We start from the raw sequence: 12,310 nt of genomic DNA on the forward strand, positions 1-12,310 counted from the left end.
TGTTATTAAACCTTTCGCCCTGCATGGATAGCAGCAGGATCATCGGAGTCAGCGGACGAGTTGACAAAGCACTGGTGAGTTACGACACACAGCATCCTGTACTCCTTCCCAACGACCACTGGTTTTCCCGCCTGATTGTCCACATAGCTCATCATTTTGAACAACCGGGAGTTGCCACTACAGCAGCGAAAGTTAGACGGAAAATTATTAGATTATAGAAGTGACACGGATTGCAAAAACGGTGAAGTATCGTTGTATATTCTGTCGACAGATGGCAGCTCAAACAGAGACGGCAATAATGTCAGATCTGCCAGTCTTGCGATTGCAGCCGATGATGCCCCACTTCTTGCACACCGCTTTAGATCTATTCGACCCATTCAAGATTCGGATTACCAGAAACCAACCCGACAAGTGCAACGGAGTATTGTTCACCTGCCTGAACTTCCGCGTCGTCTACCTTGACCTGACGATGAACTACTAAACCATGGAATTGCTCCATGTCCGGAGAAGATTCCTTTCCATTCGGTGAACCCCATTCCTGCGCCAACTAGTTGCCATGGGGAGGATTCCTCGTCCGCACACCCATGGAGTGTATTTGAAGATACAATAATATGTAACTTTGCATCACTAAATGAGCGTTGATGAACGGTGACAAATGTATATTAGGCTTCCTTCAGCTGATAAAGGAGACTCCGAGACGCTATAATCTATCCATATATTTAGCTGTAGCGGTTGATGACCCACAACTCTTCCCTGCCAATGTCCTATGGAAAACAGTCACCAACAGTATGCAGAAAGATCAATATGGTATATAATGCTACAAAACACGAGTAGTTGTTTAGCACAAGATAATACTGAACTGACCCCGGCATTAGCTAACGCATTGGATGATGTTAAATTCGAGCAAAAGGCGTTGCTAGATAGAGTTTGTTGGGAAATAGGGATGTCAGTAGATGCACAAGGAGAGGTAGTGACTAATAACTTGCAGCAGTCAACAAATGATATTAGCAACAAGCTAACCACTGAATGTGCTCTTGTGATCAGTTCAGAACTTGCCAAGTTACAGTCAGTCGATAACAAACTACAAATAGTGCCAGCCACAGAGTTGGCAAATGTTGAATTAGTGCAAAAGCTTGATCTTAGTGATATAAACACGAGTGACCACAATGAGACTCCCAAACATGTTAGTGTAACATCGACTCCATTGCCGAGTTCACAAATTCTTGCCAAAGAAGCAGTAATGAAAATTGGGACAAAGGTGAACAAACACCCAAAACTGTCGCCATTTACAGTCAAAGGATCAGAAACTATGGAAATATGGTTTAATCGCTTCTCTGATGTTGTTAAACGTGGGAAGTGGTCCGATGAGGTAAAACTAGATGTGCTCATATCCCGATTTGAGGGTGATGCAGGAGAGTTTGTGTTTGGACAATTGTCTGATGCCACACGCCAGGACTATGAAAAATAAGTCAAAGCATTGGATAGTAGATTTAATAAGATAGAGCGCAACAAGACATATGGTAGGAAATTTACCAAAAGAAGTAGAAACCCAATGAATATGTAGAGGTTTATTGTGCAGACTTGAAGAAGTTTTATGACAAAGCCTATCCAGATCGGGACAACGAAGTCCGTGAAGCGGACATACTCCGCTGGTTTATTGATGGGTTGTGGGACGAAACATGTCAACATCAGGTTGAATATCTCAAGTTCCCAACCACAGTGGATGTGGCTGTTGCCAACTATAGAGAATCTAAGGCACTAAGAAATGGCAGGGCGAAAGGGCGCCATTCTAAAACTGCAGACGATGTAGTATTTTCTGGAAGTGATGATTCTGATGACGAATCCCAGCAAACCATTCAGCGAATTAATGTTGACAAAGAGAATTGGAAGAAAAGGGGGTTGGGATCTTAACCAGGTATCAGCCACGCTGATAAGGGCGCTGACCAGGCCCAATATGTTACCCGACAATTTATGAAAGAGATGGGAAATAGCAGATAATTGCGATCCTTAGGGGCAATTCCAACACTTGCAACTCTCTGCCAATGACGTTACCTCAATGTTGGAGATGTGGAATCAGAGGCCATAAATTTTGGGCATGCGATATGCATATCGATATGGTTAGCCCAAGTGTAGAATTGACAAACATGTGTCCTAATCAGGGTACATGCTTTGATGGGGTGACTCCATCCTGGGCTTATAGCAATAGGGTAAGCAGATACGAGCAGAGCCCTTTGTGGTAAAACTAATCGGGCCTGTCCTCATGAGTCAAATGGTTGGACATCTGTTATTAGCAATTCTAGTCAAATGACAAGATATGAATTGGGTGGCAATATAAGATTTTGGCAACTGGAGCAGTGGGGAACTTACCAAGTTGTGATAATGATGTCAGAATGGCAGTGGAGAACGCCAGACATATATTTGCAAACCCGGTATCAGTAATATTCAACAACCTTTTTGCAGAGCAGTGGAGAACGTTCTTGCCAGGTCACATATTTGAAGTCCGGTAGTGTGCAAAGCTATTCGACCATTAATTTGAATGCCGCTGGCGGTAGTCTTTGTCTTATTGGTAAACAACTTGCTAACATCCGTTGTTGCCCGAAATAACAAGGAGGTTCAAAACTCATGTCAAATACTGCTATTCAAAGCAACGCCATCACGCTTTGACGCTGTGCAGCCGAGTGACGCATAAATCTGTCTCAGAAATATAAACATAGAGACATAGACCTTAACAAGAAGTGTCACAACAATATTCAGCCATGCAGTAGAAATATGAACAACCTGTCATGCAGAGATGAATATGATGATGATGTGTGACGTTGATTTACCACGGAATTGCAGACTAGATGAACCAAAGGAGCATAATAACACTGCTGTGTGCTGGAGCGATTTTGTGTTAACGTGGACACTTACTTTTGATACGGACAGTATTCTTCTTGGAAGCCATGTGTATTCTTGGTGTGGAGTGACTATAAAACTGGACTAAGTTTGCTTTAGATATACTTGTGAAATACACTTATATTCTGCACAGCCTGTATTGAGTGATGCAAGTGATTTTCTGCGATGTTTTGAACTAATTGTGAAGTGATGACAGTGACTTGATTTCGTAAGGATGAAGATGACATTAGTGTTGCAGTACGCTATATGCGTGTTGTCATTGGGGGGAGAGTGTTTCGCGCTGAAACAATATCGGCGAAAATTTTTTTTTCTTTTCTTATCACGTTTAGATTTAGCGCCTATTTTGATTCGCACCTTTTGCCATTGTATTCTTTAGGCTCTCGTGATTTTTCGTATGTGGAACCTTTTTTTCTCACTTTGCCACGAAGCGATAGGCAAGCAAGTTGCAGCCTTTATTATGTTTTAGTTAGGCGTCCCGGTTTGGTGTTCAATTCAATTATCTTATTGCAGACTGTTAGCCTGATGTCAACGTAATTGTTAATTAGCTTTTCGATTATATATATATAGTGGCTGATATGAATAAAGTCTAGCAAATGATTTTACTTCAATTTTGTACAGAAAGGCCTAGTGTAATTGTACATGGAGTTTTAGATAAAAGCATTTGCTAGTCTTTATTCATATCACCCATTGTCTTCTCCCACTTAACCGAGCGTGGCTGAATCGTTAAATGACTAAGTCCAAATGAATAGGCCGATTTTACTGGTGGCGGGCGAACATTAGAAAGAACAGCCACAGCTGATAATTGACTCCCTTTTCGTGGGCACTGCCAATGCCTCCCACGTAAGTGGATAAAAGACATGAACATTGACATGGGGTAGTCCTGTACTGAATGAATGAATACAATACAACTAGAGTCCTCATTGTATGACTATATAGTGTCGGTTGACCAGAAATTTCTAATCTAGGGTCTATGATAAAGCCAGCTTCATGGGTCTGCAGAATGTCCCAATAAAGAAGTCTTGCTGTCAACGAATAAATTAAAGAACAGATTTACTTATCAATTTACCAATCAATTTTATTATCCAAACGGGATTTACACGTCATCATCAAAAACATCATCATCCTCTTCTCCTTCCGAAAACTCAATCCCCTCAACAAACTGCTCAAGCTCATCATTTACCATCTCTACCCCCTCCCCGACTTCGTCATCGTCCTCAGGAACTAGGCCACTGGCTCTCCAACCCTTCATAATCGTCTGTTGTGTGACCCTTTCCCAGCCGAGGCTGATCATCCTGACCATATCCCGCCTGGTGATCCGCTCACAATGTCCTTGATCATCGGTGTGGCCGATTTTCCACACTTTCCAAATGGTCCTCAGGTGACACTTGAAGCTCCTGTTTACGGTTAAGTCCAAGGGCTGCAGCAGCGAAGTACATCGTCCTGGGATAAAAATGTCTGTCCCATTCTCTGCGGTGATTGCATCACGAAATTGCTGATTTCGATGCGCCGGATACCTGTCTAAAAGTAACAGGAACGTGGCCCCTGCTACAAATGGCACAATCAGGGCCTGCAACCACTCGATTAGCGATTGGTGTCGTGCCCAACCCTGTGGACTACCAGTTACCTGGAAAAGCAAACAACAAGTATGAACATTTAATACATTACTTTTCTGAACAGTCAGACACGCACAATGTTTTGGTTGCATCCATTACAAACCTACAACAATTTTAGTCATAGAAGTTCTGATTTTCCTAAAAAAATACTACCATTAACTAGAATGTCTGACCGTCAATGACAACACTGATGACGTCAGGTACATGTCCTGTACTACAACCACGGACTTGTATTCTATGCCAATACTCACTCGCACATTGTCTGGAGCATCCGCCTGAAGCTGCCGAATGACGTCACCATCTGGTGCCAAGCCTCTGAAGTTGAGCTCGGCTCGTCCTTTTCGTCCGTCTGTCGTAACTACTAGAGTCACCCTGCATCCAAGTTTCGGGTTGCCTTGGGATGATCTAATGTCAACATTCTGGGATCCAGTCGCTTCCATTGTTGATCTTGGCACCATATCAAACAACACGAACGTCTCATTCATGTTCATGATGACATCAAATCAGCGTCTCTGATGAGGTCGGCAAAATCTCCGGTAGTCGGCAACTAAAGCCTGGGCGTTGTCAGGTATCCCCCTTGAATCGTTGGTCTTCCTTCGATAGCTGATTTGTTTCCTGAAATGGAATTTGCACATTGTTAAAATTCACCGAATACAATCCATTCCGAACGTTAAGGCAGATCCATGCAACTGCGGAATAAAGCTCACCTTTCCATAAAGTTGCTAAGCCAATGTGCAGATGCATGGAACAGGTATCGCAGGGGTCTCTGTTCATGTCTTTCGGCCTTTGTTTCGTTCGAAGCTCTGCCCACCATTGCCGCAATTCTCTTCCAGCTTGCCCTTCAATATCCTCACCGGAAACAGGGAAACCAAGTCTTCGGCGCTCAAGGAACCAAGTGTTCAAATTGTTGTCCATTTCGGGCCACTATGCTGAAATAAAAAAGCTAACACGTTTAACATCTTTGGAAATATTGATTGGCGATAACCACAGGTATGAACGAAATGTTAGTCCTAGGAATAAAGGTCCCAGGAACAATAATACTGATATTGTTAAAGGCATGGTCAGGGTCAGTCGCTTTGATGTATAATGCGACTTATTCTTCCGTCCATGACACAGAAGCGGACTTATTCCGGTCGGTATAGGCCAACAAAGAAGGAAATTCATTTAGCGAGGAATATAATGCTTGTAGAAACACTACCTTGTGCATCAGTGCCGTGTTGTCGTTGTCTCCTCCGTCTTCTATGGTCTTGAGTTGATCTATCTCTGAGGGCAAACAAGTCATCCTGTGTGCTTATCCAACGTCTAAATGTCTGCGGTGCTATGCGGTGGTGTCTAGCAAAGGATGTCGCAGTTTCAGCATGACGTAATCCTATAGCATGCCCCAATTGGTATGTCTCGATAAGGTCAATCTTCTGATTGAGACTGTAGCTTTTCTGGTGCCTACGTGCACCAGGTACAGCCTGGTTAGCATCATCTACATCATCATCATCATCATCATCATCATCACCATCATCATCATCATCAGTAGTGGTATCAGGGTCAGGGCTGTCAACATCATCTCCATGCTCCATTCCATACGTTAAGATCACCAGGGTGCCTGCTAGGCCTACCCACAAAATCCATCGCATTGCGTGCATCTTACCAGAAGAACGTGGTCAAAGCAAGATGGCAGACAACAATTATGACATTTGACACGAAAGTGCCCTTTATTGGATTTCCCCCACAAGAAAACGATTTCATAATCGATTAGATAAAATAAATTCATTTGAAAGACTCTGGATTGGTTAACCATTTACATGGACTTACGTAACTTCAATAATCATAACGATACAACCATATATACGCAATGAAAGTTGCTAACATCTTCATGATGTAGACGTTTATTTACACTATATACATATTCCACGATCGATTTCAGTTCGCTCGAACCCTCATCAGGCAGTATACAAGACTGAATGAACCATAGACTGGTGACATACATACTATTATACATTATGCGATACAATAATCATAACCCTGACTGCAGGAATTACTGGCCCTGGCCGCGACCAGGCGTTATTGAATTGACAACATTTACAAGGTTGTCTTCATATAACCATTGATCAATATAATTGGCTGTCATATTGAATGTTTGCAGCCCACCGGTAAAAAACTACAGACTGCCATGTTTCTGGACTTAGCCATTTTCGAGCCATTTTCCTGGCGCTCGGTTAAGTGGGAGAAGACAGTATGTTTATCCGTACTATAAGTACAGAAATATTGTGAACGTGCATGAACATTTTGTGCGGGTGCCAACAGAAGAACAACCAATTTCTCGTCATAACTTTCTACACAATGACATCCTCTCCTAGTATTACAAGTATTAGAGCAAAAACAATCAATCAAAGTATTCACACTTACATTGTACACACAAAATCTAGAAGTATTTTTATTTCAGGAGACGACAAAAAGTTGCTCCCCTGATCCCTTATTTCTAAAAGTTCCCTAATTTGAAATCCCAACCTCGTTTGACCTGGCAATTTATAGACCTCATCTAACATATATCCTAAAAGTGGCAAATTGTACCTATTCCAATTATATTTATGAGTAATGAAGGTAAAAGTTTTCCCTAGTGGTGAACTGCTGCCTGCAACTTTTAACTGGATACATTTCCGAGTGTACTTGTTTTTTACAACAAACAAGCCACTTACGAATTTCACCATTCTCTTTTCCAATTGTTTTTGAATACAGCAATCTTGAATGATATCTGTTAATAGCTCATTATGTGTACGGTAAGAGAGACACAATACCTGTCTGATGCATTTACGCCATGCGATGTAGAGGTCTTTCATGTACGGTTTTGACATATCTAATAGTTGGTATCCATATAGTGACATACAGAAGTTTTTAAATAGTCTATATCTTGTGATGTAGTTTGGCAAATCTAAACTGAGACATTAAAAAATTAAAAAAATTATCGTTTGAATTTAGGATTATAATTGCTCATTTTAGCACGTAAATTATTTGTTTTTAGCTCACCTCTTAGCGGAGGTGAGCTTATCCCATACCGTGGCGTCCGTCGTCCGTCGTCGTCGTCGTCGTCGTCGTCGTCGTCGTCGTCGTCGTCGTCCGTCGTCGTCCGTCGTCCGTTAGCAGGGCACGTTTCGTAACTGTTAGAGCTATTGAGTTGAAACTTGGTACACATGTACCCTGATGTAATGACACCTTGGAGACCAAGTTTCGGTCCGATTCGTTTCATGGTTTGGCCACCAGGGGGCCAAACGTTAAAAGTGAAAATGTGCAATATCTCCCTTAATAGTAGTCGGGAAATTTTGAAAAAAATATGGTAGGTACTTCTAGCAAAGGTGCATCATATATCCTCCGGGTTTTTGATTTGACCTCATTTCAAGGTCACAGAGGTCAAATGGTGTAAATTGGCCGTTAGGATGTAACGATGGCACGTTTCTAAACTGCAATGACTATTGATACCAAATTTGGTACACATTTACCCCTTAGTCAGGTGATCTCAGGGACCGAAGTTTAGTCCAATATGATTCACCACTTGACCACCAGGGGGCAAAATCCAAAAACCTTAAAAATGTGATTATTCCTTAACTTCTTGCCCGATTGCCACCAATTTGATATCATGGGTACATCTAACCACCATACAGTATATGTCACACAGGTTTTTAATTTGACCTTCTTGTCAAGGTCACATAGGTCAAATGGCGTAAATTCGCCGCCAGGCCGTAACTATGGCACGTTTCTTAACTGCAATGACTATTGATCACAAATTAAGTACACATGTACCCCTTGGTCAGGTGATCTCAGGTACCGAAGTTTGGTGCGATCTGATTTGCCGTTTGGCCTCCAGGGAGGGGGCCAAATCCGAAATTCTTCAAAATGCCATTATTCCTAGTAATGACTTGCCCGATTGGCACCAATTTTATATCATAGGTACATCTGATTCTAACAACCATTCAATGTGTCACCCGGGTCTTCTTTGATTTCACCTACTTTTCAAGGTCACAGAGGTCGAATGTACTGTAAATTGGCCATTTTGGGGAAATTGTAATTGCTTGGACCTACATCAAACCTAACACTACATGACACAATACCATGCTCTTTATCCATCTTTCCTCCACATGAGGTGAGCACAATGGCCCTGGCCATTTCATTTGTGTTAAATGTTGAGTTAAAAGAACCACGCCCGAAATCAAAAGGTACCGTCAAAAGTGACCAAAAATAGTTGTATGTTGTTTGTATCGCACTAATTAGAAAAAGTAAATTAACACGATTTATAATAGTTCTCTTTCTCTTGATGACCCATGATTTATATTTGGTGCTAAATGTCATATATTTTTTACAGGTTTCAAATAAAAATATTCAACTACGAAACGGCTTCAGTTTTCTTCTGTGCCAAACCCCGGGCACAACAGTCACTACAATATTTTATCATACTAAATCACTACGTAACTTTAATGTTATATAAATATCGCACAACCATGACTACGTGCGATAGTCATATACATTTAATATTATATTTGTCAGCGGTACGTTGGTCGGAGTCGAGTAGCTACCGCTTTGTTTCTTTACGGTTATTTTCTATATTACACCTGACTGTTAGTTATTAATATTTCGTAATTTGTAACCTCACATGTCTTTTGTTAGGAGGAATCAACTTATATACCCTATAGTCCTGCGAAAGAGAACGAATATTGCTGACATGTCCCTATTTAATAACTGGGTCTCTTGGTCATTCTTGGATGGATCATCCCTGCATCACATCTCCCTGGTTCAATTAGCTAGCGAAATTTGGCTGGGTGTAACATCGGGGCTTTGATTTAGATTTGGCAACCTCTGCAAGGGAATAGCATCATTTTCTCTCTCGCGGGATATTAGGGTATATCTATTTATTGTATTTTGATATTTGGTTATCGACAGTATGTCTGCCTTGTTTCAGGACGGCTGGACGGCGCTAATGATCGCCTCCCATTACGATCAGCCTGATGTTGTAGATGTTCTATTGAAAGGTGGCGCAGAAGTTGACAAAGAGAAGAAGGTAACACACCAAAACTTCCATTCATCTGAACTTAGCTTTCTAACTCATAAGATAACAAAGAATATTATTGTTGAATGAGATAACTAGTTTGAATCACTTAAAATCATCTTCACCTCAGGGATCGTATTCATGAAGCCTTCTTAAGAGAGTTTAGTAAGAATTTACGTATTACTAGGTGGTTCTTAGCGAGTTGCATCATATTGTCAAAGCACTCGTAACTTCAATCGATTTCGTAAGTCGCTACTAGCGCTACGTGAGGTGTTTTCGACTTCGTAGCGTTTTCTATAGAGGTTCTTCACGTGACTTCATGACATGACGTTTTGATGGCCACCTGCCAATACATTTCCTTTACGTCGTGACCACGTGTGACGCGGCAAATATGGCAGTGCAAAACAATACTCTATATTCCGACGTTAGATGGCGCGCCGATCGAATCTGACTTGACACTAGGTGGCAGCAGCTGACAGGTATAAAAAGATAAAAAGACGACACGCCCACAAAATGTCCGCGATCGATAAATTTGAACCCGCAATTCACACACTTTGTGACCAAAAACATTGGAGAAAAGTATCATATACAAAAGAGTTTTTTTTAAAAAGGTCGTAGATTCTCTATTGAAACGTGACGCAGAGGTTGAACAAGGGGAAAAGGTAACACACCAAACGTCCCATTCATCCTAACTTAGCGCTCTAAAATCGTAAGATAATGAAGCGATGTATGTTTTTGTTGAATGGGATAATTCTTGCGGTCATCTACACCTCAGACTCTTATCCATTTATATATTGCGATATTTGCTTCTCGATAGAATACTCATTAAATTGTTATATACATTAACATGCCAGCTGTATACATGTAGCACTGCAGCTGTCCCGAGAGGAAAACAATGGCCAATTTGAACCCTGTGGCGCCTCGAAAGTTAAAGTTCCAAAAAGTCAAAGAGGTAAACATATAGGGTCACAATTTGCAATGTCCGTTAAATCTTGGTAAGAAGATACGACTTGTTATCCAAAGTTTAACATTGTAGATGCTTCCTGATCAGTAGTATATATCGATAATTGCGGTTATTAATTAATTAAACACCGCGTTTGTGTTATTCGATCATTCACATGAGGTTTATAGCTCACACATTTTTGCATGGCGTTACAGCAGTGCAAAAACATGAACAAACAAACTGCATGTAATCACGAAATACTATCGTACAATGCTATCGTGACTTCTGCTCAAAATTATCAAAAACTGACGCGGTTAACGACAGTCTGCAGACTCAACTTAACGATTTACAACACGAAAACAGCGTCCTTAAGTCTCAGTTAGACAAAAACAATTAAGAAATCTATGAAATAAAGGGAAAAGGAAACAAAAAAGCTTAGAAAACAGTGTGATAAGCATAACTCACTAAGGCGAGACGAAATCAAACTTGAATTTGAACGTAAGCAGGGACATTCGGGTGTCTCGAAACTTCGTAATGATCTGAAGCAACTGAAAGCAGACGTCAGTGCGATCGAGATGCCAGAGACGAGCAGGGATTTAAATGACATTCGGAAAAATGCTGGGTCAACTACCTTTTCACAGGGGCCTGCCCCTGCACTCTATCACTCGTGGAGTGACCACATGCATGTATTTATAAGGAGGCTTGGGTTATCTGTTCATATGATTACAAGAAGCAAACTCAAAATGTTAAGTGTTCATCATCATATGCGAATGAAAAATATACATATGATAGCGAGTGACGTCATCGATATTTATGTTGATTGTCAGTAACGAATCACAGAGCTTTTATTTTTTGATGTTTCCAGGGATTAATTATAGAGGACCACCGGGAGTGGGGAGCTTATTGACCCCTTGAAATAGAAGTTGTATGGGTCTCGGCTCCACATCATTGGTATTCACCTGCTATGAACAAGCGTTATAAAGTATTGTTTCTTGTAGTCCCGCGAGAGGTGGAGACGGTTGCGTTCTGTCTCTCGTCCTCAAGCTGGCCATTTGAATATAGTTGATTTACCGAGACTTACCTGTAAGTTGAAGGTTGATTGTAATTCTATCGAACTATCAATCACGAGCTGCATCACATGAAATACGCGTAGTAGACCTGCAGTCGGCCTACTGGCCCAGCCACGCTAAATACCCACCATGTGAGTTCTGCCTTGGCTCCATCTGTCAAGCAAGTATTTTTGTCATAGTCGCCAGTTTGTAATTGGAGAACCTGCATCTTATTAGCTTCCAACTGTCCGTAATAAAGTGGGCCATACATCACCCCGGGGAACCAAGGCACTAAAGTACCGATAACCTCAGTAAGTAATCTTATAGTAGGCCTATCTTTTCTCAGTAGGCTTGAGCATATGGCTTTGACTTTTTTCCACTTTCTCTGGTGTGAGGAAAACGGCAATAAGTATTGAGTCAAATATGAATCCAATAAATTCCCTTTGTTGCATTGGTGGCCATCTTGACTTAATGGGATGGAGAATTAACCTATGGTCAGCTAGTATTGTAGTAGCCATCATTGCACTTCTGGCACATGCCAGTGTCATATCTTGCTTCAGCCACAGATCGTCAACATATATGACCGATGGGATACCTTGCTGCCTTATGCGTGCCATAATCGGTTTCATTAGGTTTGTCCATACCCTTGGACACGGGCCAAGCCCATTCGGGGAGCATGTATACTGAAATAATCTCAAACTTTAAATATCTTTGTGAATTTCTGTGTATGAGGCACACTACAATTCGCATCTTTGATATCAATTGTGCATTGATAGCAACC

The 12,310-nt window shown here is 41.4% G+C and overlaps 1 protein-coding gene across 1 annotated transcript in view; it reads left to right on the forward strand.

Annotated features, from left to right (window-relative positions):
* Positions 1 to 12,310, forward strand: part of LOC135500409 (ankyrin repeat domain-containing protein 50-like) — a 745,855-nt gene that overhangs the window by 339,145 nt on the left and 394,400 nt on the right. The window contains exon 11 of the mRNA XM_064791866.1: positions 9,451 to 9,549. Coding sequence (XP_064647936.1) covers positions 9,451 to 9,549 — 99 coding nt within the window. The remainder of the gene's footprint in view (positions 1 to 9,450; positions 9,550 to 12,310) is intronic.

Source organism: Lineus longissimus, chromosome 16 (genome assembly GCF_910592395.1).
Source record: "Lineus longissimus chromosome 16, tnLinLong1.2, whole genome shotgun sequence".
In the NCBI taxonomy this organism is placed as follows: Eukaryota; Metazoa; Nemertea; class Pilidiophora; order Heteronemertea; family Lineidae; genus Lineus; species Lineus longissimus.